Source organism: Myxocyprinus asiaticus, chromosome 24, assembly GCF_019703515.2.
Source record: "Myxocyprinus asiaticus isolate MX2 ecotype Aquarium Trade chromosome 24, UBuf_Myxa_2, whole genome shotgun sequence".
Lineage (NCBI taxonomy): Eukaryota > Metazoa > Chordata > Actinopteri > Cypriniformes > Catostomidae > Myxocyprinus > Myxocyprinus asiaticus.
In genome coordinates this window covers 2,462,514-2,488,662 of record NC_059367.1, presented here as the reverse complement: position 1 = coordinate 2,488,662, position 26,149 = coordinate 2,462,514, and the positions used below count along the sequence as shown (strand labels likewise).

Here is a 26,149-nt window from a genome sequence, read left to right as displayed (position 1 = left end):
TGAGTGTAATTGTGTATAACAGATGTTTAAATTGTGTTGTGTTAATTTGATGTTTTAAGTTGTGTAATTATGTATAACAGATGTTTAAATTGTGTTGTGTTAATGTGATGTTTTAAGTTGAGTGTAATTATGTATAACAGATGTTTAAATTGTGTTGTGTTAATGTGATGTTTTAAGTTGAGTGTAATTATGTATAACAGATGTTTAAATTGTGTTGTGTTAATTTGATGTTATTGTAAATTGGTATATGTCTCATCACTGTCACGACTGCTATGTTGATCGGAACTGCACCCAAGAATTTCACACACCATTGCACTTGTGTATATGGCTGTGTGACAATAAATGTGATTTGATTTGATTTTGATTTGATTATAACAAGTAAGTTTAAATTGGCTCACTATTTGGCAAATATCGCATGATAGGCACCCCTTTTATTTATGTTGTTATAACTGCATATAAATGAGTTATTAGTCATTAATGAACCCCTTTATTAACCCTTTACAAAGGGAACCTTAATGTAAAGTGTTACCAATATAATATTAACATGATCATATTTGAATACCTTTAAGGCAGGTGGGCTTGAAATCAGGGCAGCAGTCATGCAGTCTCAAACAAATAACATCACAAAAACAATTATGGGCGTTGCAGGAGTTGTTATGTCCAGGGCAGCACATGCCCGCCTTTTCACAGCTTCCATATGCTGGAATAATGAGTCAAAAACACTGATATAAATATAAATACATCACACACTTAAACACACAGACAAAAAGAAAAGAAAAACTCACTGAAGGGAACTTGAGTTGTAGACGTAGTGGTCATAGTTGTGGTCAAATTAAATGGCGTGGTGAGATTCCTCTGTGTGGTCACATGTGTGGACCTCATATGAGTGGATCCACTATTTACTGTGGTAAAATTAGAATGTAAAGAGGTGAAGTCAAGATACACATTCAAACATGCAACAGATCAGTAAGACAAAACTGAAGCATGCAAGACAATTGTTTTGGCTGTAAAACTGCTAGTCTCTGATCATTGATCACTGAAAAAGCAAATCCCAAAAATAGTGAAAGGTGATGTACTGTTGTCACCGAAAAAAACAAAAGATACTCAAGGCACGATTTAAGATTACTCAAACCGACAAAACCCTCCAGAGATCCTCCAGAAACCTTCAAAGGAACCTCGAATATCCTATTTATGTCCTCCAGGAACTTCAAAATATATTTCAAGAGCGTCGAGGCCTTTCTGTCAATACGGGGCCATTGAAGAAACTGTTGAATTTTAGTTGTTGTTGTCTTTAGAAAAGACGTGATCTTCTGAAAATTACGTGACTGTGGCAATATTTTTGCAAAATGATATTACGTGGTTTCTTACACGTATCGTGGCATTTCTGAGGTAAAATGTTCACTGAGTGGCGCTAAACACAAGCTTGTAAATGTAGTTGATTATGTAATGCAAATGGTAAAATGAGTCATGCGCTATACTAAAAGTGTTTAGATGTCATAAGCAGTGTTGGGTATTAGTAATCCACTACAAATTATGAATTATTTCTCTATATTTTTAGCCAGATTACTTTACTCATTACTTAATTGAAAAAGAAATCACATTATTTATACTATTATACTAATTACTTGACTTTTAAGTTACTTTCTAAAACACTTCTCCGCTCAACAAATTCAAAATAATGTCTATATTTCTTTCTTGTTCATTGTTACACACAAGTCATACACACGTCACCTCACATTTCTCCTTCACAATGACTCGTTAGTGGAAAAACCGGGATTGGGGGAAGAACATAAATAGGTTCTTTATACTGTAACCATAACATAGAGGAGATGTTTTGTGTTCTTTTAAGTCTTTCATTAATATCTGATGTATTTTGTGCCTCTCCTCACCTGTATTTGCAGTTGTGTTCATTTGAGCTGTGTGATTGGACGGCACTGATGTTAGAGTTGTGCTAGGATGGGCTGTTGTTGTATTTGCAGCCCCTGGAGCAGATAAAAAAAGTGTTATGAATACAGTACATTTAAATAATAATGGCTCCATTTATTAGGAGACCCTATTACAGAACCGATAACCAATTAAGCAAATCAGTCTTTCTTGGCCTGTTATATAACATTTCTATAAACAAGAAGTTAATATCGAATACCTGACTTTTCATGCCCAATATGGGTAGTTATTTTTGTGCCGCTAACAAAAGAAGCCAAAGCAGTGAACACAGACAAGCGGAAGGAAACATTATTATATTATCAGTACTCTGGTAATGCTGCTTGACCAATCAAATTAAAGGACCAGAACTGTTGTATGAAACAAAACTCTAATAGTCAGGAACAAAATACTTAATGAAATACCCAAATCACCTCAAATTCTCAAGATATTTCAGCCTATTAGCTATAAGCTATTGTTTCCAGTTTACACATGTATTTTTCTTAAATCGGACACAACACAAAAAACATCTCTATATAGTTTTCGATATGTGGGTTCTTACAGCATGTGCCATTGAAGTCGGGGCAGCAGTCGTTGTGTTGTTTACACGCTTCATCGCAAAAACAGCCTCTGAAACAGTTGATGTTATAACCGGGACAGCAAAGAGCCGGTTCTGCTGAACAATTCCCTACAGAACCGGAGTGAATGACATGTCAAAAAAATCAAATAACAACTGGATCAATCCTCATTTCACTCTATACAAAATACTTATTCATTAAAGGTGCTCTCAGTAATTTTTTCCTCATTTAAAAGGTTTAACTCCTAAAGACATGAACTGTAATTGTGCAATATATGTAGGACATCATGATCACTCACATTAAAATGAAGACTCCAGTCATATCAGTAACCTTATAAAAGCTGTTTTATTCTACATGGAGAGGGTCCGCACATGTTAGAATCACATGAGCAGCTGAATACTACTCGCTTAATCTCAGTAACCGTCCTGTTATTGGACACTTTCACTCATTGATTAAAGTAATCATAGCTGACTGTAAATACTAAATTTCTACAGTGGCATCTGTAACTGAAAACAATTAATTTTAAATGATGCTGCATCCAAGCCACTAGGTGTCAGTGTAAGTCCAAGATGAACTTTAAAAGTGTTAGTAAAAAGAGTTATTATCAAGAGTGCAATGTAATATTTAACAGTTAACATTATCAAAGAAAAAGAACACATTATATAGCATAATTATAGAAAATAAAATATACCTGTCAATGGCAAGGTGCTTGGTGTGGTGGTGTTGGTGCTGTTATTGACTAGAAGGGGAAAGAGACAATGACTGATTTCAGGATTTATCAGATAATTATTAACCCTTTATAAAGGGGACCTTAATGTAAAGTGTTACCAATATAATATTAACATGATCATATTTGAATACCTTTATTAAGCATTATAACATGTAAGTTTAAATTGGCTCACTATTTGCCAAATATCGCATGATAGTCACCCCTTTTATTTATGTTGTTATAACTGCATATAAATGAGTTATTAGTCATTAATGAACCCCTTTATTAACCTTTATAAAGGGAACCTTAATGTAAAGTGTTACCAATATAATATTAACATGATCATATTTGAATACCTTTATTAAACATTTATAACATGTAAGTTTAAATTGGCTAACTATTTGGCAAATATCGCATGATAGTCACCCCTTTTATTTATGTTGTTATAACTGCATATAAATGAGTTATTATTCATTAATGAACCCCTTTATTAACCCTTTACAAAGGGGACCTTAAAGTGTTTCCAATATAATATTAAAATTATCATATTTGAATACCTTTATTAAGCATTTATAACATGTAAGTTTAAATTGGCTCACTATTTGGCAAATATCGCATGATAGTCACCCCTTTTAATTATGTTGTTATAACTGCATATAAACGAGTTATTAGTAATTAATGAACTCCTTTATTAACCCTTTACAAAGCGAACCTTAATGTAAAGTGTTACCAATATAATATTAACGATCATATTTGAATACCTTTATTAAGAATTTATAACATGTAAGTTTAAATTGGCTCACTATTTGGCAAATATCGCATGATAGTCACCACTTTTATTTATGTAGTTATAACTGCATATAAATGAGTTATTAGTCATTAATGAACCCCTTTATTAAACCTTTATAAAGGGGACCTTAAAGTAAAGTATTACCAATATAATATTAACATGATCCTATTTGAATACCTTTATTAAGCTTTTATAACATGTAAGTTTAAATTGGCTCACTATTTGGCAAATATCGCATGATAGTCACCCCTTTTTTATGTTGTTATAACTGCATATAAATGATTTATTAGTCATTAATGAACCCCTTTATTAACCGTTTACAATTGGAACCTTAATGTAAAGTGTTACCAGTATAATATTAACATGACCATATTTGAATACCTTTAAGGCAGGTGGGCTTGAAATCAGGGCAGCAGTCATGCAGTCTCAAACAAATAACATCACAAAAACAATTATGGGCGTTGCAGGAGTTGTTATGTCCAGGGCAGCACATGCCCGCCTTTTCACAGCTTCCATATGCTGGAATAATGAGTCAAAAACACTGATATAAATATAAATACATCACACACTTAAACACACAGACAAAAAGAAAAGAAAAACTCACTGAAGGGAACTTGAGTTGTAGACGTAGTGGTCATAGTTGTGGTCAAATTAAATGGTGTGGTGAGATTCCTCTGTGTGGTCACATGTGTGGACCTCATATGCGTGGATCCACTATTTACTGTGTTAAATTAGAATGTAAAGAGGTGAAATCAAGAGACACATTCAAACATGCAACAGATCAGTAAGACAAAACTGAAGCATGCAAGACAATTGTTTTGGCTGTAAAACTGCTAGTCTCTGATCATTGATCACTGAAAAAGCAAATCCCAAAAATAGTGAAAGGTGATGTACTGTTGTCACCGATAAAAACAAAAGATACTCAAGGCACGATTTAAGATTACTCAAACCGACGAAACCCTCCAGAGATCCTCCAGAAACCTTCAAAGGAACCTCGAATATCCTATTTATGTCCTCCAGGAACTTCAAAATATATTTCAAGAGCGTCGAGGCCTTTCTGTCAATACGGGACCATTGAAGAAACTGTTGAATTTTAGTTGTTGTTGTCTTTAGAAAAGACGTGATCTTCTGAAAATTACGTGACTGTGGCAATATTTTTGCAAAATGATATTATGTGGTTTCTTACACGTATCGTGGCATTTCTGAGGTAAAATGTTCACTGAGTGGCGCTAAACACAAGCTTGTAAATGTAGTTGATTATGTAATGCAAACGGTAAAATGAGTCATGCGCTATACTAAAAGTGTTTAGATGTCATAAGCAGTGTTGGGTATTAGTAATCCACTACAAATTATGAATTATTTCTCTATATTTTTAGCCAGATTACTTTACTCATTACTTAATTGAAAAAGAAATCACATTATTTATACTATTATACTAATTACTTGACTTTTAAGTTACTTTCTAAAACACTTCTCCGCTCAACAAATTCAAAATAATGTCTATATTTCTTTCTTGTTCATTGTTAAACACAAGTCATACACACGTCACCTCACATTTCTCCTTCACAATGACTCGTTAGTGGAAAAACCGGGATTGGGGGAAGAACATAAATAGGTTCTTTATACTGTAACCATAACATAGAGGAGATGTTTTGTGTTTTTTTAAGACTTTCATTAATATCTGATGTATTTTGTGCCTCTCCTCACCTGCATTTGCAGTTGTGTTCATTTGAGCTGTGTGATTGGACGGCACTGATGTTAGAGTTGTGCTAGGATGGGCTGTTGTTGTATTTGCAGCCCCTGGAGCAGATAAAAAAAGTGTTATGAATACAGTACATTTAAATAATAATGGCTCCATTTATTAGGAGACCCTATTACAGAACCGATAACCAATTAAGCAAATCAGTCTTTCTTGGCCTGTTATATAACATTTCTATAAACAAGTAGTTAATATCGAATACCTGACTTTTCATGCCCAATATGGGTAGTTATTTTTGTGCCGCTAACAAAAGAAGCCAAAGCAGTGAACACAGACAAGCGGAAGGAAACATTATTATATTATCAGTACTCTGGTAATGCTGCTTGACCAATCAAATTAAAGGACCAGAACTGTTGTATGAAACAAAACTCTAATAGTCAGGAACAAAATACTTAATGAAATACCCAAATCACCTCAAATTCTCAAGATACTTCAGCCTATTAGCTATAAGCTATTGTTTCCAGTCTACACATGTATTTTTCTTAAATCGGACACAACACAAAAAACATCTCTATATAGTTTTCGATATGTGGGTTCTTACAGCATGTGCCATTGAAGTCGGGGCAGCAGTCGTTGTGTTGTTTACACGCTTCATCGCAAAAACAGCCTCTGAAACAGTTGATGTTATAACCGGGACAGCAAAGAGCCGGTTCTGCTGAACAATTCCCTACAGAACCGGAGTGAATGACATGTCAAAAAATCAAATAACAACTGGATCAATCCTCATTTCACTCTATACAAAATACTTATTCATTAAAGGTGCTCTCAGTAATTTTGTCCTCATTTAAAAGGTTTAACTCCTAAAGACATGAACTGTAATTGTGCAATATATGTAGGACATCATGATCACTCACATTAAAATGAAGACTCCAGTCATATCAGTAACCTTATAAAAGCTGTTTTATTCTACATGGAGAGGGTCCGCACATGTTAGAAACACATGAGCAGCTGAATACTACTCGCTTAATCTCAGTAACCGTCCTGTTATTGGACACTTTCACTCATTGATTAAAGTAATCATAGCTGACTGTGAATACTAAATTTCTACAGTGGCATCTGTAACTGAAAACTATTAATTTTAAATGATGCTGCATCCAAGCCACTAGGTGTCAGTGTAAGTCCAAGATGAACTTTAAAAGTGTTAGTAAAAAGAGTTATTATCAAGAGTGCAATGTAATATTTAACAGTTAACATTATCAAAGAAAAAGAACACATTATATAGCATAATTATAGAAAATAAAATATACCTGTCAATGGCAAGGTGCTTGGTGTGGTGGTGTTGGTGCTGTTATTGACTATAAGGGGAAAGAGACAATGACTGATTTCAGGATTTATCAGATAATTATTAACCCTTTATAAAGGGAACCTTAATGTAAAGTGTTACCAATATAATATTAACATGATCATATTTGAATACCTTTATTAAGCATTTATAACATGTAAGTTTTAATTAGCTCACTATTTGGCAAATATCGCATGATAGTCACCCCTTTTATTTATATTGTTATAACTGCATATAAATGAGTTATTAGTCATTAATGAACCCCTTAATTAACCTTTATAAAGGGAACCTTAATGTAAAGTGTTACCAATATAATATTAACATGATCATATTTGAATACCTTTATTAAGCATTTATAACATGTAAGTTTTAATTAGCTCACTATTTGGCAAATATCGCATGATAGGCACCCCTTTTATTTATGTTGTTATAACTGCATATAAATGAGTTATTGGTCATTAATGAACCCCTTTATTAACCCTTTACAATGGGAACCTTAATGTAAAGTTTTACCAATATAATATTAACATGATCATATTTGAATACCCTTATAAAGCATTTATAACATGTAAGATTAAATTAGCTCACTATTTGGCAAATATCGTATGATAGTCACCCCTTTTTTATTTTGTTATAACTGCATATAAATTAGTTATTCATCATTAATGAACCCCTTTATTAACCCTTTACAAAGGGAAACTTAATGTAAAGTGTTACCAATATAATATTAACATGATCATATTTGAATACCTTTATTAAGCATTTATAACATGTAAGTTTAAATTGGCTCACTATTTGGCAAATATCGCATGATAGTCACCCCTTTTATTTATGTTGTTATAACTGCTTATAAATGAGTTATTCGTCATTAATGAACCCCTTTATTAACCTTTTACAAAGGGAACCTTAATGTAAAGTGTTCCCAATATAATATTAACATGATCATTTTTGGATACCTTTATTAAGCATTTATAACATGTAAGTTTAAATTGGCTCACTATTTGACAAATATCGCATGATTGTCACCCCTTTTATTTATGTAGTTATAACTGCATATAAATGAGTTATTAGTCATTAATGAACCCCCTTTATTAACCCTTTAGAAAGGGAACCTTAATGTAAAGTTTTACCAGTATAATATTAACATGACCATATTTGAATACCTTTAAGGCAGGTGGGCTTGAAATCAGGGCAGCAGTCATGCAGTCTCAAACAAATAACATCACAAAAACAATTATGGGCGTTGCAGGAGTTGTTATGTCCAGGGCAGCACATGCCCGCCTTTTCACAGCTTCCATATGCTGGAATAATGAGTCAAAAACACTGATATAAATATAAATACATCACACACTTAAACACACAGACAAAAAGAAAAGAAAAACTCACTGAAGGGAACTTGAGTTGTAGACGTAGTGGTCATAGTTGTGGTCAAATTAAATGGCGTGGTGAGATTCCTCTGTGTGGTCACATGTGTGGACCTCATATGCGTGGATCCACTATTTACTGTGTTAAATTAGAATGTAAAGAGGTGAAATCAAGAGACACATTCAAACATGCAACAGATCAGTAAGACAAAACTGAAGCATGCAAGACAATTGTTTTGGCTGTAAAACTGCTAGTCTCTGATCATTGATCACTGAAAAAGCAAATCCCAAAAATAGTGAAAGGTGATGTACTGTTGTCACCGATAAAAACAAAAGATACTCAAGGCACGATTTAAGATTACTCAAACCGACGAAACCCTCCAGAGATCCTCCAGAAACCTTCAAAGGAACCTCGAATATCCTATTTATGTCCTCCAGGAACTTTCAAAATATATTACAAGTGCGTCGAGGCCTTTCTGTCAATACGGGACCATTGAAGAAACTGTTGAATTTTAGTTGTTGTTGTCTTTAGAAAAGACGTGATCTTCTGAAAATTACGTGACTGTGGCAATATTTTTGCAAAATGATATTACGTGGTTTCTTACACGTATCGTGGCATTTCTGAGGTAAAATGTTCACTGAGTGGCGCTAAACACAAGCTTGTAAATGTAGTTGATTATGTAATGCAAACGGTAAAATGAGTCATGCGCTATACTAAAAGTGTTTAGATGTCATAAGCAGTGTTGGGTATTAGTAATCCACTACAAATTATGAATTATTTCTCTATATTTTTAGCCAGATTACTTTACTCATTACTTAATTGAAAAAGAAATCACATTATTTATACTATTATACTAATTACTTGACTTTTAAGTTACTTTCTAAAACACTTCTCCGCTCAACAAATTCAAAATAATGTCTATATTTCTTTCTTGTTCATTATTAAACACAAGTCATACACACGTCACCTCACATTTCTCCTTCACAATGACTCGTTAGTGGAAAAACCGGGATTGGGGGAAGAACATAAATAGGTTCTTTATACTGTAACCATAACATAGAGGAGATGTTTTGTGTTCTTTTAAGTCTTTCATTAATATCTGATGTATTTTGTGCCTCTCCTCACCTGCATTTGCAGTTGTGTTCATTTGAGCTGTGTGATTGGATGGCACTGATGTTAGAGTTGTGCTAGGATGGGCTGTTGTTGTATTTGCAGCCCCTGGAGCAGATAAAAAAAGTGTTATGAATACAGTACATTTAAATAATAATGGCTCCATTTATTAGGAGACCCTATTACAGAACCGATAACCAATTAAGCAAATCTGTCTTTCTTGGCCTGTTATATAACATTTCTATAAACAAGAAGCTAATATCGAATACCTGACTTTTCATGCCCAATATGGGTAGTTATTTTTGTGCCGCTAACAAAAGAAGCCAAAGCAGTGAACACAGACAAGCGGAAGGAAACATTATTATATTATCAGTACTCTGGTAATGCTGCTTGACCAATCAAATTAAAGGACCAGAACTGTTGTATGAAACAAAACTCTAATAGTCAGGAACAAAATACTTAATGAAATACCCAAATCACCTCAAATTCTCAAGATACTTCAGCCTATTAGCTATAAGCTATTGTTTCCAGTTTACACATGTATTTTTCTTAAATCGGACACAACACAAAAAACATCTCTATATAGTTTTCGATATGTGGGTTCTTACAGCATGTGCCATTGAAGTCGGGGCAGCAGTCGTTGTGTTGTTTACACGCTTCATCGCAAAAACAGCCTCTGAAACAGTTGATGTTATAACCGGGACAGCAAAGAGCCGGTTCTGCTGAACAATTCCCTACAGAACCGGAGTGAATGACATGTCAAAAAAATCAAATAACAACTGGATCAATCCTCATTTCACTCTATACAAAATACTTATTCATTAAAGGTGCTCTCAGTAATTTTGTCCTCATTTAAAAGGTTTAACTCCTAAAGACATGAACTGTAATTGTGCAATATATGTAGGACATCATGATCACTCACATTAAAATGAAGACTCCAGTCATATCAGTAACCTTATAAAAGCTGTTTTATTCTACATGGAGAGGGTCCGCACATGTTAGAATCACATGAGCAGCTGAATACTACTCGCTTAATCTCAGTAACCGTCCTGTTATTGGACACTTTCACTCATTGATTAAAGTAATCATAGCTGACTGTAAATACTAAATTTCTACAGTGGCATCTGTAACTGAAAACAATTAATTTTAAATGATGCTGCATCCAAGCCACTAGGTGTCAGTGTAAGTCCAAGATGAACTTTAAAAGTGTTAGTAAAAAGAGTTATTATCAAGAGTGCAATGTAATATTTAACAGTTAACATTATCAAAGAAAAAGAACACATTATATAGCATAATTATAGAAAATAAAATATACCTGTCAATGGCAAGGTGCTTGGTGTGGTGGTGTTGGTGCTGTTATTGACTAGAAGGGGAAAGAGACAATGACTGATTTCAGGATTTATCAGATAATTATTAACCCTTTATAAAGGGGACCTTAATGTAAAGTGTTACCAATATAATATTAACATGATCATATTTGAATACCTTTATTAAGCATTTATAACAAGTAAGTTTAAATTGGCTCACTATTTGCCAAATATCGCATGATAGTCACCCCTTTTATTTATGTTGTTATAACTGCATATAAATGAGTTATTAGTCATTAATGAACCCCTTTATTAACCTTTATAAAGGGAACCTTAATGTAAAGTGTTACCAATATAATATTAACATGATCATATTTGAATACCTTTAAGGCAGGTGGGCTTGAAATCAGGGCAGCAGTCATGCAGTCTCAAACAAATAACATCACAAAAACAATTATGGGCGTTGCAGGAGTTGTTATGTCCAGGGCAGCACATGCCCGCCTTTTCACAGCTTCCATATGCTGGAATAATGAGTCAAAAACACTGATATAAATATAAATACATCACACACTTAAACACACTGATGAAAAGAAAAGAAAAACTCACTGAAGGGAACTTGAGTTGTAGACGTAGTGGTCATAGTTGTGGTCAAATTAAATGGCGTGGTGAGATTCCTCTGTGTGGTCACATGTGTGGACCTCATATGCGTGGATCCACTATTTACTGTGTTAAATTAGAATGTAAAGAGGTGAAGTCAAGATACACATTCAAACATGCAACACATCAGTAAGACAAAACTGAGGCATGCAAGACAATTGTTTTTGCTGTAAAACTGCTAGTCTCTGATCATTGATCACTGAAAAAGCAAATCCCAAAAATAGTGAAAGGTGATGTACTGTTGTCACCGAAAAAAACAAAAGATACTCAAGGCACGATTTAAGATTACTCAAACCGACGAAACCCTCCAGAGATCCTCCAGAAACCTTCAAAGGAACCTCGAATATCCTATTTATGTCCTCCAGGAACTTCAAAATATATTTCAAGAGCGTCGAGTCCTTTCTGTCAATACGGGGCCATTGAAGAAACTGTTGAATTTTAGTTGTTGTTGTCTTTAGAAAAGACGTGATCTTCTGAAAATTACGTGACTGTGGCGATATTTTTGCAAAATGATATTACGTGGTTTCTTACACGTATCGTGGCATTTCTGAGGTAAAATGTTCACTGAGTGGTGCTAAACACAAGCTTGTAAATGTAGTTGATTATGTAATGCAAACGGTAAAATGAGTCATGCGCTACACTAAAAGTGTTTAGATGTCATAAGCAGTGTTGGGTAATAATAATCCACTACAAATTATGAATTATTTCTCTATATTTTTAACCAGATTGCTTTACTCATTACTTAATTGAAAAAGAAATCACATTATTTATACTATTATACTAATTACTTGACTTTTAAGTTACTTTCTAAAACACTTCTCCGCTCAACAAATTCAAAATAATGTCTATATTTCTTTCTTGTTCATTGTTAAACACAAGTCATACACTCGTCACCTCACATTTCTCCTTCACAATGACTGGTTACGGGCCATAATTCATGTATTCTACATAAATAATATTTTTGAAATTAGCATAACCCTATAATGTACTTCAATATGAATAAATTAATTGATAGTCAGTAACTGTAACCTGATTACAAGAATTTTAAATGTAATGCGTTTCTATGAGACCAGGTTCCAGTGAACTGAAAGAGTGTTCGAAAGTTCTCCAGAGAGTTCTGCTGGTGAGAAATCTCAAACGATGCTTCCAGAATGTTAAACTTTGTGATGTAGTAGCTGATGTCATACATGTGATAGTAAGTGATGTAGTACTTGTTGTAGGTGATGTAGTAATTGTTGTAGGTGATGTTGTACTTGTTGTAGGTGATGTAGTACTTGTTGTAGGTGATGTAGTAATTGTTGTAGGTGATGTAGTACTTGTTGTAGGTGATGTGGTAATTGGGGTAAGCACAGGTGGAGAGGTGCTACTCTGAGCTGTTAATTGAAAAAAAAAATGGATTAATATCAATTTAGTATCAACAAAAAAATGTTGAACTAGTGCTGAACTGTCACCTAATGGTGCCATTCAAAATCTCTAAAATTTATTATAATTGTTAATGAAATCACAAACAATTTTTTACAATTCTCTAATAAAATCTGTATCAGAACGACAGTGCAGCTGATGCAAACAGCATTTTATGTTACCTGTTGTTAAATAGCTCTAAAATCAGACTAGCGTGAGAGTGTTATTCTGACCAGCGTTTTATCTACAGTTTTCTTTTGTGCTACAGATTCCACTTTAAACCCAGTAGGCGTAAATTTACCCCATGTCAAACAGTGACGTTGTGCTAAACTTAATACAGATAAAGGAAACAGTCATGTTGGACTTCTCTGCAGAGTGTGTGCAAGACTGTCCCAGTTTATCCTGAAATTCTGGATTATTTCTCTACATTTTTAACCAGATTACTTTACTCATTACTTAGTTGAAAAAGAAATCACATTATTTATACTATTATACTAATTATTTGACTTTTAAGTTACTTTCTAAAACACTTCTCCACTCAACAAATTCAAAATGTAAGGCTGGCACCAGAATGTCTACAACCAAAAGGCGCCATTTCCGGTAAAAGTCAAAGAACTCTGTGAGAATCAACGTCATAGAACTCTCTCACAAAAGTTGAACAAAACTCTCTCACACTGTGCTATTTACCATATAGCTGCAGTTAAACCATACTATCAGTAATTTTACACAATTACCAAACTCTCAGTAGTTTTACACAGTTAGCATTAGCCTTCAGTAACTTTAAAAAGACTGAAGAACTTCATTAAGCCTTTCAAATTCAAGAATACTCTTTGTGCCTTGCATCACCTCTGACTTTGCCCAGCCCCCTTTTCATATTCAAATAGATTCGCATGAGAATAAACCTAATGACATCTTAACTCAGGAAAATTAGAAAATTGCATTCAATTTCATATTGTAATCGCAAAAGCTCTGCAGCTTGAGCAGAAATTTGACCCATGTAAATATGTGCCTGCAGTCATTGGGTGTTTACAGCAGCATGTCCAAAGGCTTTCAGCCTGACCTGTGCATACAATGCACATGATCCTGCATCTGATACAGGGCCAAATCAAAAGGCATGTATTCTCAAAAGAGCAGCGAGATGACAAATATCTCATTCTAGAAAACCTCCAGAGACCAGTAATAAAATTATTTTAACTTATACTATTTTTAATATAATATAATTGTATTATAATCACATTATAATATGCATTATATTATAATGGCCAAGCATGGCCATGTATATTTGTAATGACACTGCCAACCGAACAACCTTACAGGCCTTGAAGAATCTTTACAGTTGGATTTCATTGGTCCACTCCCCAGTGCCAAAGGGGGATATCGTTATTGCTTAGTGATCATTGATAAATTCTCAAAGTGGGTGGAAGCAATTACCACCCGCAATAACACTGCAAACACTGTGGCACGGGTGATGGCCAACCAAATCATCCTGCTTTGGGGTGTGCCAGTCCAAATCGAGTCTGATCAGGTAACCCATTTCACTGGGCAAATTATGAAAAACGTGTAAAATGCTAAACATCAGACAGAAATTTCACAACCCTGACAGACCACAGAGATCATAGATGATCAAACCTGTGAATATCACCCTTAAAAATTGTTAAGCAGACAACACATCGCCAAAAAGAGGTGAACTGATTCTTTGACCACAGAGCTGTGTTGAGAACAATAAAAAATAAATAAATAAAGCTATGGGCATCAGCTCATTTGAGCTAATGTAAGGAAGGGAATTGCTCACAACAGCAGACTCTGCAGGCTCAACTGCAAGAAGAGCTTAAGGTGCTACACACTTCAAACTGCACTAAAATATCAGCAGTAATTCAGATCTCACCAAAGATGCTCAGTCTAATTTGATCTCTGAAACTAAATTTACATTAGACATTGTAATGGTACATGTTTTTGTAAAGCAAAACGCATCTTCCCCCTGATGGCACAAGCCATACAGTATGAGACTAAAGCTGTCTGTAACAGTTTGGCTGTGACCATCAGAGGAAAATAAAGAAAGTACCACATGTCTAAATGCAAATGTATTAAAGGTTCAACATTATCTGTTTTCTCTCTGTGGTTGTTCCCATTTCAGGTTGCAATCCCGTGAGGGACAGATGCCAAGAGGTGTCCGGACCCACCTGCATCAAGCTGGGTCAACGGGTATTGCTCACACACACATTAGGATGCGGCAGATGGGTATGGAAATATACGAAGGGGCCATACACCTCTCAAATTCTTATTACACCCAAAGAAATAGTTACATGGCCTCCCGGAGTAGCACCGGAACAAAATTGCACACCACAAATCTGTTGTAAATTAGGCTCCACCCATCCCACATACATAAACATGTCAACACACACACCAGCATGGCCATCCCAACACAATATCACTGCCTGGTATCAATTAAAATGATGTCCAGGAGCTAAAGAAGGTGGGCTGTGCACTTTATATGAAAAAAACAAAAAAAACAATGACGGCATAGACCCTAAAATCTGCTTTTTGGAACCTGCCAAATATAGGTGCACCCACACAGAAACACTAAACATATATATATAGATTAAATAGAATTCAATAAACCAAAAACCTTCATCTGGACTAGCCGAAAGGAAGGAATTTATTGTGTAGGAAAATGTAAAGCTAGTGAGAACAATTTCACTAGCCCACAAAACTGTTCATGGACTGCCAATCACTGTTTTAATTTAACCACCTGTGGGTATAGTAAACCAAAACAATACCCAAAGCTATACCCAATTCCTCCTGGTGGACTTATCAAAGGGAACATTAATAAGACTTTGTTTCATGATGTAAATTTGGTGATGACTCATGTAACTTACAACATATCCAATATTCTATCTGCCTATACAAAACATTGTAATGATTATGATGACAAAACATATGCATGGCTTCAGTCACGAATCGATGATTTAATTTCTGATTACAAAAACAGACTTGCTGTCAAAATACCATACACCCGTTCCAAATGAGATCTGCTTGGAAACATTGCAGGCCTCTTCGGTTCAGTCAATTCTATAGTCAACACCTTCAAAATAACTAAACAATCTCAATTTTCAACATGGATGGCAGACCAGATGGCCACTGGTTTCCAACATATCACCAATAACAATGAAAATATAATCAAAGCGGTTAGATCTGAAGCGCAGGCGCTTCTGTTGGTCAGCCACGCATTGTTCAATCAGACCCGTACCATCGAATGTGACTTAGCCTGCAGATCATATACACAAGATTTATTTACTGCTGCTAGACAAGAAATTTTAGACCTCCGTCTCCACAAGACACCTAGACATGTTCTAAATGATCTAATAGAAATCTTAGATTTTAACAGATGGCATGCTTCAGACAAAATGAAAAATATCAATTATTCTGAGTTATTAACCACCATTATGATGTATACTTGAAATGAATGCATTGGTTTTGCCACCTTTAATCCATCCAGACCAAGTATTTCCAAATTCCGCTACCACACGCTCTATTGGTGTAGTAGTGAATGATCATATCATCAAATGGGACCACCTTACTGGGTACATGACCTTGAGGGGTACTGAGACCTTATTTACCAGTCGCACTTGCTGTCATGAAACTCATAACTATGTTGTTTGTACATGTAACACCTTACAACCTTTTTTCCAAATGACACTAAACTCATAAATGTTCAGTCGCTGCATGGTCATTCTAATACCATTCAGGTATCTCATACACAATGGTGTGTAGTCAGTGAAATGAATTCCTTCACCTACAGGGGATTGTCCTGCTCTGCCAATCACTCTTTTTGTTTAGAAGTAACAGAGGACTTTTCCATGGGACAGATAAACATTCTGCGGAGAGCACCACTGGACGCAGAGGCTTCGCCATGTTGGGATGACACCTTCTATGAGCAAAGCACCCAAGCTGTGGTCGACACAGTGGAACTGGCACAAAGAATCATCCAACAAACTGAGTACCACCTTGCTCAAGCACAGGTGGAGGCTAACCTAGCCTGAAAGACTGCAAAAATCTTGTCCAGCTCATCCACCCGCTCTGAACAATACGCCTACACCTGGTGGTACTGGATAATCCGTGGATGTGCGGTGGGCTGTGCTCTAATCTTCACTTTTACACTGGCCCAGTGCTGTTACTTCCGGTACCTCATCTGATCCATGAGAAGGTCAAATGAAGTTGCTCTGGCTCTTAGCACATTACAACTGTACACACTTCAGCGACTGAGATAAAAAATCAAATAAAAAGGACACAATGACACAGGGACTCTTCTGGAATTGTCCCCGGGGGACAAGCGGAGGAAACTGTAAGGCTGGCACCAGAATGTCTACAACCAAAAGGTGCCATTTCCGGTAAAAGTCAAAGAACTCTGCGGGAATCAACGTCATAGAACTCTCTCACAAAAGCTGAAATCTACACCTGAATATCACCACGTGTGATAAAGTGCAAATCACCTTTTGCTGAAATCTACACCTGAATATCACCACAGTGTGATAAATTGCAAATCACCTTGCTGCCCCCCCCTTCTCTCTCCCCTTCTCCCCTTCAACAGCTCTGGACCAACACAAAGACATAAGATTTATATGTAAAAAATATAACAAATAACAAGAAAACAAAGAATGCAACTGTATGTGTTTGATATCATTTAAGAGGTCTCTGTGCGACTGGTATAGTGGTCTCTTTCCCATGTTGATAAAACTAATGGTAACAAAGTTATAAGGTCTTTGCCAAATACCACATAATTCTGGAGGTGGCTCCCCCTCCTTGACCAACAATTGAATTTATCTCCTGTATGTTAACAAGGTTAAACCCCAGGAAGTCAAGAACCCATTCACCCCCAAATCAAAGGATAATACCATTTGGTACACAATGTTTATTCTGTCTAGATATTTAAGGAAAGTTGGCATGAGGCTCTGGGAATCTGTATGCAGATCTCCCATGCTGTACCGCTGAATGTAGTTTTGTCAGGTATGTTTCTTTGACTTGTCTTTTATTTTTAGTAATGCTTGTTTATTCTGATCATATGAAATTGGCTTTGATTTGAATTTCTGCAACAATGTTTTATATCCTACCTGACAAATAAATTGTTATTATTTGATTTATTCTGAATTCCTCTGAAATCATTACTGGAGCTTTAATATAGGAGAAAGTAATTTAAAGACTCTGTCACTGCTCACCGCCCATCTTTGCAAGTTGTATGTACGTGACTAAGCGGCAATATCGTCTGGTTATGAGAAAAGCCAAACCAGACGATATTAGTTAACCCTACAACCGCTGACTAAGAACGGAACTGGCTATCCATTTTTAGGAGGTTTACGTAATTTAATAACGGCCGGCGTAAGTCTCCAAAGATCAAAAGGACAATGAATAGAAGAGGATTTAGAGTAATCAATAACCTAAAAATGTTAAATTAAAAGAATGATCAGAAATTAATTTGAGCTTAAATATAAATTAGAGGTCAACTTAAAATTGGAGTCAGATTAATATAAAATTGGAGTCATGAATAACGGAATTAAATGTGTGAATTAACAATAATTGATTTACTTCAGAGCTCAGAAAAGACAGAACAACGCAGAGACCTTCAAGGGCAATTTATTGAAGTTCCGCTCCGGAACGGATATGAAAATTATTTATCCAGATTCCCTTTTCCTTTTTTACAAAAATAATGTCTATATTTCTTTCTTGTTCATCGTTATACACAAGTCATACACTCGTCACCTCACATTTCTCCTTCACAATGACTCGTTAGCGGAAAAACCGGGATTGGGGGAAGAACATAAATTCATCTCCGCTGGGTCCATAATTGGTCAGATCATTCTGTCCTGGGATTGGAGGAAGGACCCAAGCGATGGAGATCAATAAATGTTTATGTAATGAAACATAGCAAAATACAAACAAAAACACTCACGATGGAGAAATAAACATAAAGCAAGACAAAAAATGGAAAAGATAACAAACCAATAATAAAACAACTCACAGGAACTGACTAACTAAAAAGGGGAACAGAATGAAACACAACGATCTGACGGGGAAGACAAGACAAAGGAGAGAATATATAGAGGAAGGGAAGATTGAGGACAGGTGCTGCCAATAATCACGAGCAGCACAAATCAGTGCTGCCATTGCAACAGCACCTATGAGAAACACGAGGGAGAGAGGAAAACAACAGAACATGGGACAGCCTGAGAGATGGGCGGAGGAAACTGTCACAATCCTGCCGAAACAAGAATAAAACAAGACCAAAAAGGCAGGATCATGACACAAATCTGCTGACAGTGACTTTGACCGTTCTTTGTTTTTCACAGTATTTGACCAAAATACTGTATATCGCTTTTAGGTTCTTTATACTGTAACCATAACATAGAGGAGATGTTTTGTGTTCTTTTAAGTCTTTCATTAATATCTGATGTATTTTGTGCCTCTCCTCACCTGTATTTGCAGTTGTGTTCATTTGAGCTGTGTGATTGGACGGCACTGATGTTAGAGTTGTGCTAGGATGGGCTGTTGTTGTATTTGCAGCCCCTGGAGCAGATAAAAAAAGTGTTATGAATACAGTACATTTAAATAATAATGGCTCCATTTATTAGGAGACCCTATTACAGAACCGATAACCAATTAAGCAAATCAGTCTTTCTTGGCCTGTTATATAACATTTCTATAAACAAGAAGTTAATATCGAATACCTGACTTTTCATGCCCAATATGGGTAGTTATTTTTGTGCCGCTAACAAAAGAAGCCAAAGCAGTGAACACAGACAAGCGGAAGGAAACATTATTATATTATCAGTACTCTGGTAATGCTGCTTGACCAATCAAATTAAAGGACCAGAACTGTTGTATGAAACAAAACTCTAATAGTCAGGAACAAAATACTTAATGAAATACCCAAATCACCTCAAATTCTCAAGATATTTCAGCCTATTAGCTATAAGCTATTGTTTCCAGTTTACACATGTATTTTTCTTAAATCGGACACAACACAAAAAACATCTCTATATAGTTTTCGATATGTGGGTTCTTACAGCATGTGCCATTGAAGTCGGGGCAGCAGTCGTTGTGTTGTTTACACGCTTCATCGCAAAAACAGCCTCTGAAACAGTTGATGTTATAACCGGGACAGCAAAGAGCCGGTTCTGCTGAACAATTCCCTACAGAACCGGAGTGAATGACATGTCAAAAAATCAAATAACAACTGGATCAATCCTCATTTCACTCTATACAAAATACTTATTCATTAAAGGTGCTCTCAGTAATTTTGTCCTCATTTAAAAGGTTTAACTCCTAAAGACATGAACTGTAATTGTGCAATATATGTAGGACATCATGATCACTCACATTAAAATGAAGACTCCAGTCATATCAGTAACCTTATAAAAGCTGTTTTATTCTACATGGAGAGGGTCCGCACATGTTAGAATCACATGAGCAGCCGAATACTACTCGCTTAATCTCAGTAACCGTCCTGTTATTGGACACTTTCACTCATTGATTAAAGTAATCATAGCTGACTGTAAATACTAAATTTCTACAGTGGCATCTGTAACTGAAAACAATTAATTTTAAATGATGCTGCATCCAAGCCACTAGGTGTCAGTGTAAGTCCAAGATGAACTTTAAAAGTGTTAGTAAAAAGAGTTATTATCAAGAGTGCAATGTAATATTTAACAGTTAACATTATCAAAGAAAAAGAACACATTATATAGCATAATTATAGAAAATAAAATATACCTGTCAATGGCAAGGTGCTTGGTGTGGTGGTGTTGGTGCTGTTATTGACTATAAGGGGAAAGAGACAATGACTGATTTCAGGATTTATCAGATAATTATTAACCCTTTATAAAGGGAACCTTAATGTAAAGTGTTACCAATATAATATTAACATGATCATATTTGAATACCTTTATTAAGCATTTATAACATGTAAGTTTAAATTGGCTCACTATTTGGCAAATATCGCATGATAGTCACCCCTTTTATTTATGTTGTTATAACTGCATATAAATGAGTTATTAGTCATTAATGAACCCCTTTATTAACCCTTTATAAAGGGAACCTTAATGTAAAGTGTTACCAATATAATATTAACATGATCATATTTCAATACCTTTATTAAGCATTTATAATATGTAAGTTTAAATTAGCTCACTATTTGGCAAATATCGCATGATAGTCACCCCTTTTATTTATGTTGTTATAACTGCATATAAATGAGTTATTAGTCATTAATGAACCCCTTTATTAACCCTTTACAAAAGGAACCTCAATGTAAAGTGTTACCAATATAAGATTAACATGATCATTTTTGAATACCTTTATTAAGCATTTATAACATGTAAGTTTAAATTGGCTCACTATTTGGCAAATATCGCATGATAGGCACCCCTTTTATTTATGTTGTTATAACTGCATATAAATGAGTTATTAGTCATTAATGAACCCCTTTATTAACCCTTTACAATGGGAACCTTAATGTAAAGTCTTACCAGTATAATATTAACATGATCATATTTGAATACCTTTATTAAGCATTTATAACATGTAAGTTTAAATTAGCTCACTATTTGGCAAATATCGTATGATAGTCACCCTTTTTTATGTTGTTATAACTGCATATAAATGAGTTATTAGTCATTAATGAACCCCTTTATTATCCCTTTACAAAGGGAACCTTAATGTAAAGTCTTACCAGTATAATATTAACATGATCATATTTGAATACCTTTATTAAGCATTCATAACATGTAAGTTTAAATTGGTTCACTATTTGGCAAATATTGCATGATAGTCACCCCTTTTTTATGTTGTTATAACTGCATATAAATGAGTTATTAGTCATTAATGAACCCCTTTATTAACCCTTTACAAAGGGAACCTTAATGTAAAATGTTACCAATATAATATTAACATGATCATATTTGAATACCTTTATTAAGCATTCATAACATGTAAGTTTAAATTGGTTCACTATTTGGCAAATATTGCATGATAGTCACCCTTTTTTATGTTGTTATAACTGCATATAAATGAGTTATAAGTCATTAATGAACCCCTTTATTAACCCTTTACAAAGGGAACCTTAATGTAAAGTCTTACCAGTATAATATTAACATGATCATATTTGAATACCTTTATTAAGCATTTATAACTCACTATTTGGCAAATATCGCATGATAGGCACCCCTTTTATTTATGTTGTTATAACTGCATATAAATGAGTTATTAGTCATTAATGAACCCCTTTATTAACCCTTTACAATGGGAACCTTAATGTAAAGTGTTACCAATATAATATTAACATGATCATATTTGAATACCTTTATTAAGCATTTATAACATGTAAGAGTTAAATTAGCTCACTATTTGGCAAATATCGTATGATAGTGCACCCCTTTTTTATGTTGTTATAACTGCATATAAATTAGTCATTAATGAGGTCATTAATGAACCCCTTTATTAACCCTTTACAAAGGGAACCTTAATGTAAAGTCTTACCAGTATAATATTAACATGATCATATTTGAATACCTTTATTAAGCATTTATAACATGTAAGTTTAAATTAGCTCACTATTTGGCAAATATCGTATGATAGTCACCCCTTTTTTATGTTGTTATAACTGCATATAAATGAGTTATTAGTCATTAATGAACCCCTTTATTATCCCTTTACAAAGGGAACCTTAATGTAAAGTCTTACCAGTATAATATTAACATGATCATATTTGAATACCTTTATTAAGCATTCATAACATGTAAGTTTAAATTGGTTCACTATTTGGCAAATATTGCATGATAGTCACCCCTTTTTTATGTTGTTATAACTGCATATAAATGAGTTATTAGTCATTAATGAACCCCTTTATTAACCCTTTACAATGGGAACCTTAATGTAAAGTGTTACCAATATAATATTAACATGATCATATTTGAATACCTTTATTAAGCATTTATAACATGTAAGATTAAATTAGCTCACTATTTGGTAAATATCGTATGATAGTCACCCCTTTTTTATGTTGTTATAACTGCATATAAATGAGTTATTAGTCATTAATGAACCCCTTTATTAACCCTTTACAAAGGGAACCTTAATGTAAAGTCTTACCAGTATAATATTAACATGATCATATTTGAATACCTTTATTAAGCATTTATAACATGTAAGTTTAAATTAGCTCACTATTTGGCAAATATCGTATGATAGTCACCCCTTTTTTATGTTGTTATAACTGCATATAAATGAGTTATTAGTCATTAATGAACCCCTTTATTATCCCTTTACAAAGGGAACCTTAATGTAAAGTCTTACCAGTATAATATTAACATGATCATATTTGAATACCTTTATTAAGCATTCATAACATGTAAGTTTAAATTGGTTCACTATTTGGCAAATATTGCATGATAGTCACCCCTTTTTTATGTTGTTATAACTGCATATAAATGAGTTATTAGTCATTAATGAACCCCTTTATTAACCCTTTACAATGGGAACCTTAATGTAAAGTGTTACCAATATAATATTAACATGATCATATTTGAATACCTTTATTAAGCATTTATAACATGTAAGATTAAATTAGCTCACTATTTGGTAAATATCGTATGATAGTCACCCCTTTTTTATGTTGTTATAACTGCATATAAATGAGTTATTAGTCATTAATGAACCCCTTTATTATCCCTTTACAAAGGGAACCTTAATGTAAAGTCTTACCAGTATAATATTAACATGATCATATTTGAATACCTTTATTAAGCATTCATAACATGTAAGTTTAAATTGGTTCACTATTTGGCAAATATTGCATGATAGTCACCCCTTTTTTATGTTGTTATAACTGCATATAAATGAGTTATAAGTCATTAATGAACCCCTTTATTAACCCTTTACAAAGGGAACCTTAATGTAAAATGTTACCAATATAATATTAACATGATCATATTTGAATACCTTTAAGGCAGGTGGGCTTGAAATCAGGGCAGCAGTCATGCAGTCTCAAACAAATTACATCACAAAAACAATTATGGGCGTTGCAGGAGTTGTTATGTCCAGGGCAGCACATGCCCACCTTTTCACAGCTACCATATGCTGGAATAATGAGTCAAAAACACTGATATAAATATAAATACATCACACACTTAAACACACTGATGAAAAGAAAAGAAAAACTCACTGAAGGGAACTTGAGTTGTAGACGTAGTGGTCATAGTTGTGGTCAAATTAAATGGCGTGGTGAGATTCCTCTGTGTGGTCACATGTGTGGACCTCATATGAGTGGATCCACTATTTACTGTGGTAAAATTAGAATGTAAAGAGGTGAAGTCAAGAGACACATTCAAACATGCAACAGATCAGTAAGACAAAACTGAGGCATGCAAGACAATTGTTTTGGCTGTAAAACTGCTAGTCTCTGATCATTGATCACTGAAAAAGCAAATCCCAAAAATAGTGAAAGGTGATGTACTGTAGTCACCGAAAAAACAAAAGATACTCAAGGCACTATTTAAGATTACTCAAACCGACGAAACCCTCCAGAGATCCTCCAGAAACCTTCAAAGGAACCTCGAATATCCTATTTATGTCCTCCAGGAACTTCAAAATATATTTCAAGAGCGTCGAGGCCTTTCTGTCAATACGGGGCCATTGAAGAAACTGTTGAATTTTAATTGTTGTTGTCTTTAGAAAAGATGTGATCTTCTGAAATTATGTGACTGTGACGATATTTTTGCAAAATGATATTATGTGGTTTCTTACACGTATCGTGGCATTTCTGAGGTAAAATGTTCACTGAGTGGTGCTAAACACAAGCTTGTAAATGTAGTTGAGTATGTAATGCAAACGGTAAAATGAGTCATGCGCTACACTAAAAGTGTTTAGATGTCATAAACAGTGTTGGGTAATAATAATCCACTACAAATTATGAATTATTTCTCTATATTTTTAACCAGATTACTTTACTCATTACTTAATTGAAAAAGAAATCACATTATTTATACTATTATACTAATTACTTGACTTTTAAGTTACTTTCTAAAACATTTCTCCGCTCAACAAATTCAAAATAATGTTTATATTTCTTTCTTGTTCATTGTTAAACACAAGTCATACACTCGTCACCTCACATTTCTCCTTCACAATGACTGGTTACGGGCCATAATTCATGTATTCTACATAAATAATGTTTTTGAAATTAGCATAACCCTATAATGTACTTCAATATGAATAAATTAATTGATAGTCAGTAACTGTAACCTGATTACAAGAATTTTAAATGTAATGCGTTTCTATGAGACCAGGTTCCAGTGAACTGAAAGAGTGTTCGAAAGTTCTCCAGAGAGTTCTGCTGGTGAGAAATCTCAAATGATGCTTCCAGTATGTTAAACTTTGTGATGTAGTAGCTGATGTCATACATGTGATAGTAAGTGATGTAGTACTTGTTGTAGGTGATGTAGTACTTGTTGTAGGTGATGTAGTAATTGTTGTAGGTGATGTTGTACTTGTTGTAGGTGATGTAGTACTTGTTGTAGGTGATGTTGTACTTGTTGTAGGTGATGTAGTACTTGTTGTAGGTGATGTAGTACTTGTTGTAGGTGATGTAGTAATTGTTGTAGGTGATGTAATACTTGTTGTAGGTGATGTGGTAATTGGGGTAAGCACAGGTGGAGAGGTGCTACTCTCAGCTGTTAATTGAAAATAAAAATGGATTAATATCAATTTAGTATCAACAGTAAAAAATGTTGAACTAGTGCTGAACTGTCACCTAATGGTGCCATTCAAAATCTCTAAAAGTGATTATAATTGTTAATGAAATCACAAACAATTTTTTACAATTCTCTAATAAAATCTGTATCAGAACGACAGTGCAGCTGATGCAAACAGCATTTTATGTTACCTGTTGTTAAATAGCTCCTTGTGACAATCAGACAGCCGATGAGAATAAGAGCGATATGACCCATCCTGAGATGTGTGCATCAAAATAAGACTAGCGTGAGAGTGTTATTCTGACCAGCGTTTTATCTACAGTTTTCTTTTGTGCTGCAGATTCCACTTTAAACCCAGTAGGCGTAAATTTACCCCATGTCAAAGAGTGATGTTGTGCTACATTTAATACAGATAAAGGAAACAGTCATGTTGGACTTCTCTGCAGAATGTGTGCAAGACTGTCCCAGTTTATCCTGAAATTCTGGTTCTTTTATGCTTCCTTGAAATAAAAAAAACATCATCTTTAGTCT

General features: G+C 34.5%; 1 protein-coding gene and 1 pseudogene across 49 annotated transcripts in view; one reads left to right on the top strand and one right to left on the bottom strand.

Annotated features, from left to right (window-relative positions):
• Positions 1–25,917, bottom strand: part of LOC127415074 (mucin-5AC-like) — a 69,866-nt gene extending 43,949 nt beyond the window's left edge. For 24 of the 49 annotated variants that reach the window (XM_051653563.1, XM_051653597.1, XM_051653604.1 and 21 more), the window contains exons 1-25: positions 25,810–25,917; positions 25,328–25,597; positions 24,091–24,207; positions 23,868–24,005; positions 20,643–20,690; positions 19,937–20,062; positions 19,344–19,436; positions 12,665–12,850; positions 11,427–11,543; positions 11,204–11,341; positions 10,829–10,876; positions 10,122–10,247; positions 9,529–9,621; positions 8,425–8,541; positions 8,202–8,339; positions 7,004–7,051; positions 6,298–6,423; positions 5,705–5,797; positions 4,602–4,718; positions 4,379–4,516; positions 3,190–3,237; positions 2,483–2,608; positions 1,890–1,982; positions 786–902; positions 563–700 (exon numbers count right to left, since the gene is read on the bottom strand). In XM_051653563.1, coding sequence (XP_051509523.1) covers positions 563–700; positions 786–902; positions 1,890–1,982; positions 2,483–2,608; positions 3,190–3,237; positions 4,379–4,516; positions 4,602–4,718; positions 5,705–5,797; positions 6,298–6,423; positions 7,004–7,051; positions 8,202–8,339; positions 8,425–8,541; positions 9,529–9,621; positions 10,122–10,247; positions 10,829–10,876; positions 11,204–11,341; positions 11,427–11,543; positions 12,665–12,850; positions 19,344–19,436; positions 19,937–20,062; positions 20,643–20,690; positions 23,868–24,005; positions 24,091–24,207; positions 25,328–25,597; positions 25,810–25,873 — 2,863 coding nt within the window. In that variant the 5' untranslated portion in view covers positions 25,874–25,917. The remainder of the gene's footprint in view (positions 1–562; positions 701–785; positions 903–1,889; positions 1,983–2,482; positions 2,609–3,189; positions 3,238–4,378; positions 4,517–4,601; positions 4,719–5,704; positions 5,798–6,297; positions 6,424–7,003; positions 7,052–8,201; positions 8,340–8,424; positions 8,542–9,528; positions 9,622–10,121; positions 10,248–10,828; positions 10,877–11,203; positions 11,342–11,426; positions 11,544–12,664; positions 12,851–19,343; positions 19,437–19,936; positions 20,063–20,642; positions 20,691–23,867; positions 24,006–24,090; positions 24,208–25,327; positions 25,598–25,809) is intronic. The other 25 variants (XM_051653565.1, XM_051653564.1, XM_051653566.1 and 22 more) reach the window with 25 other exon arrangements.
• LOC127415076 (uncharacterized) lies at positions 15,737–17,146 on the top strand (annotated as a pseudogene).
• Positions 25,918–26,149: the final 232 nt, after the last annotated feature.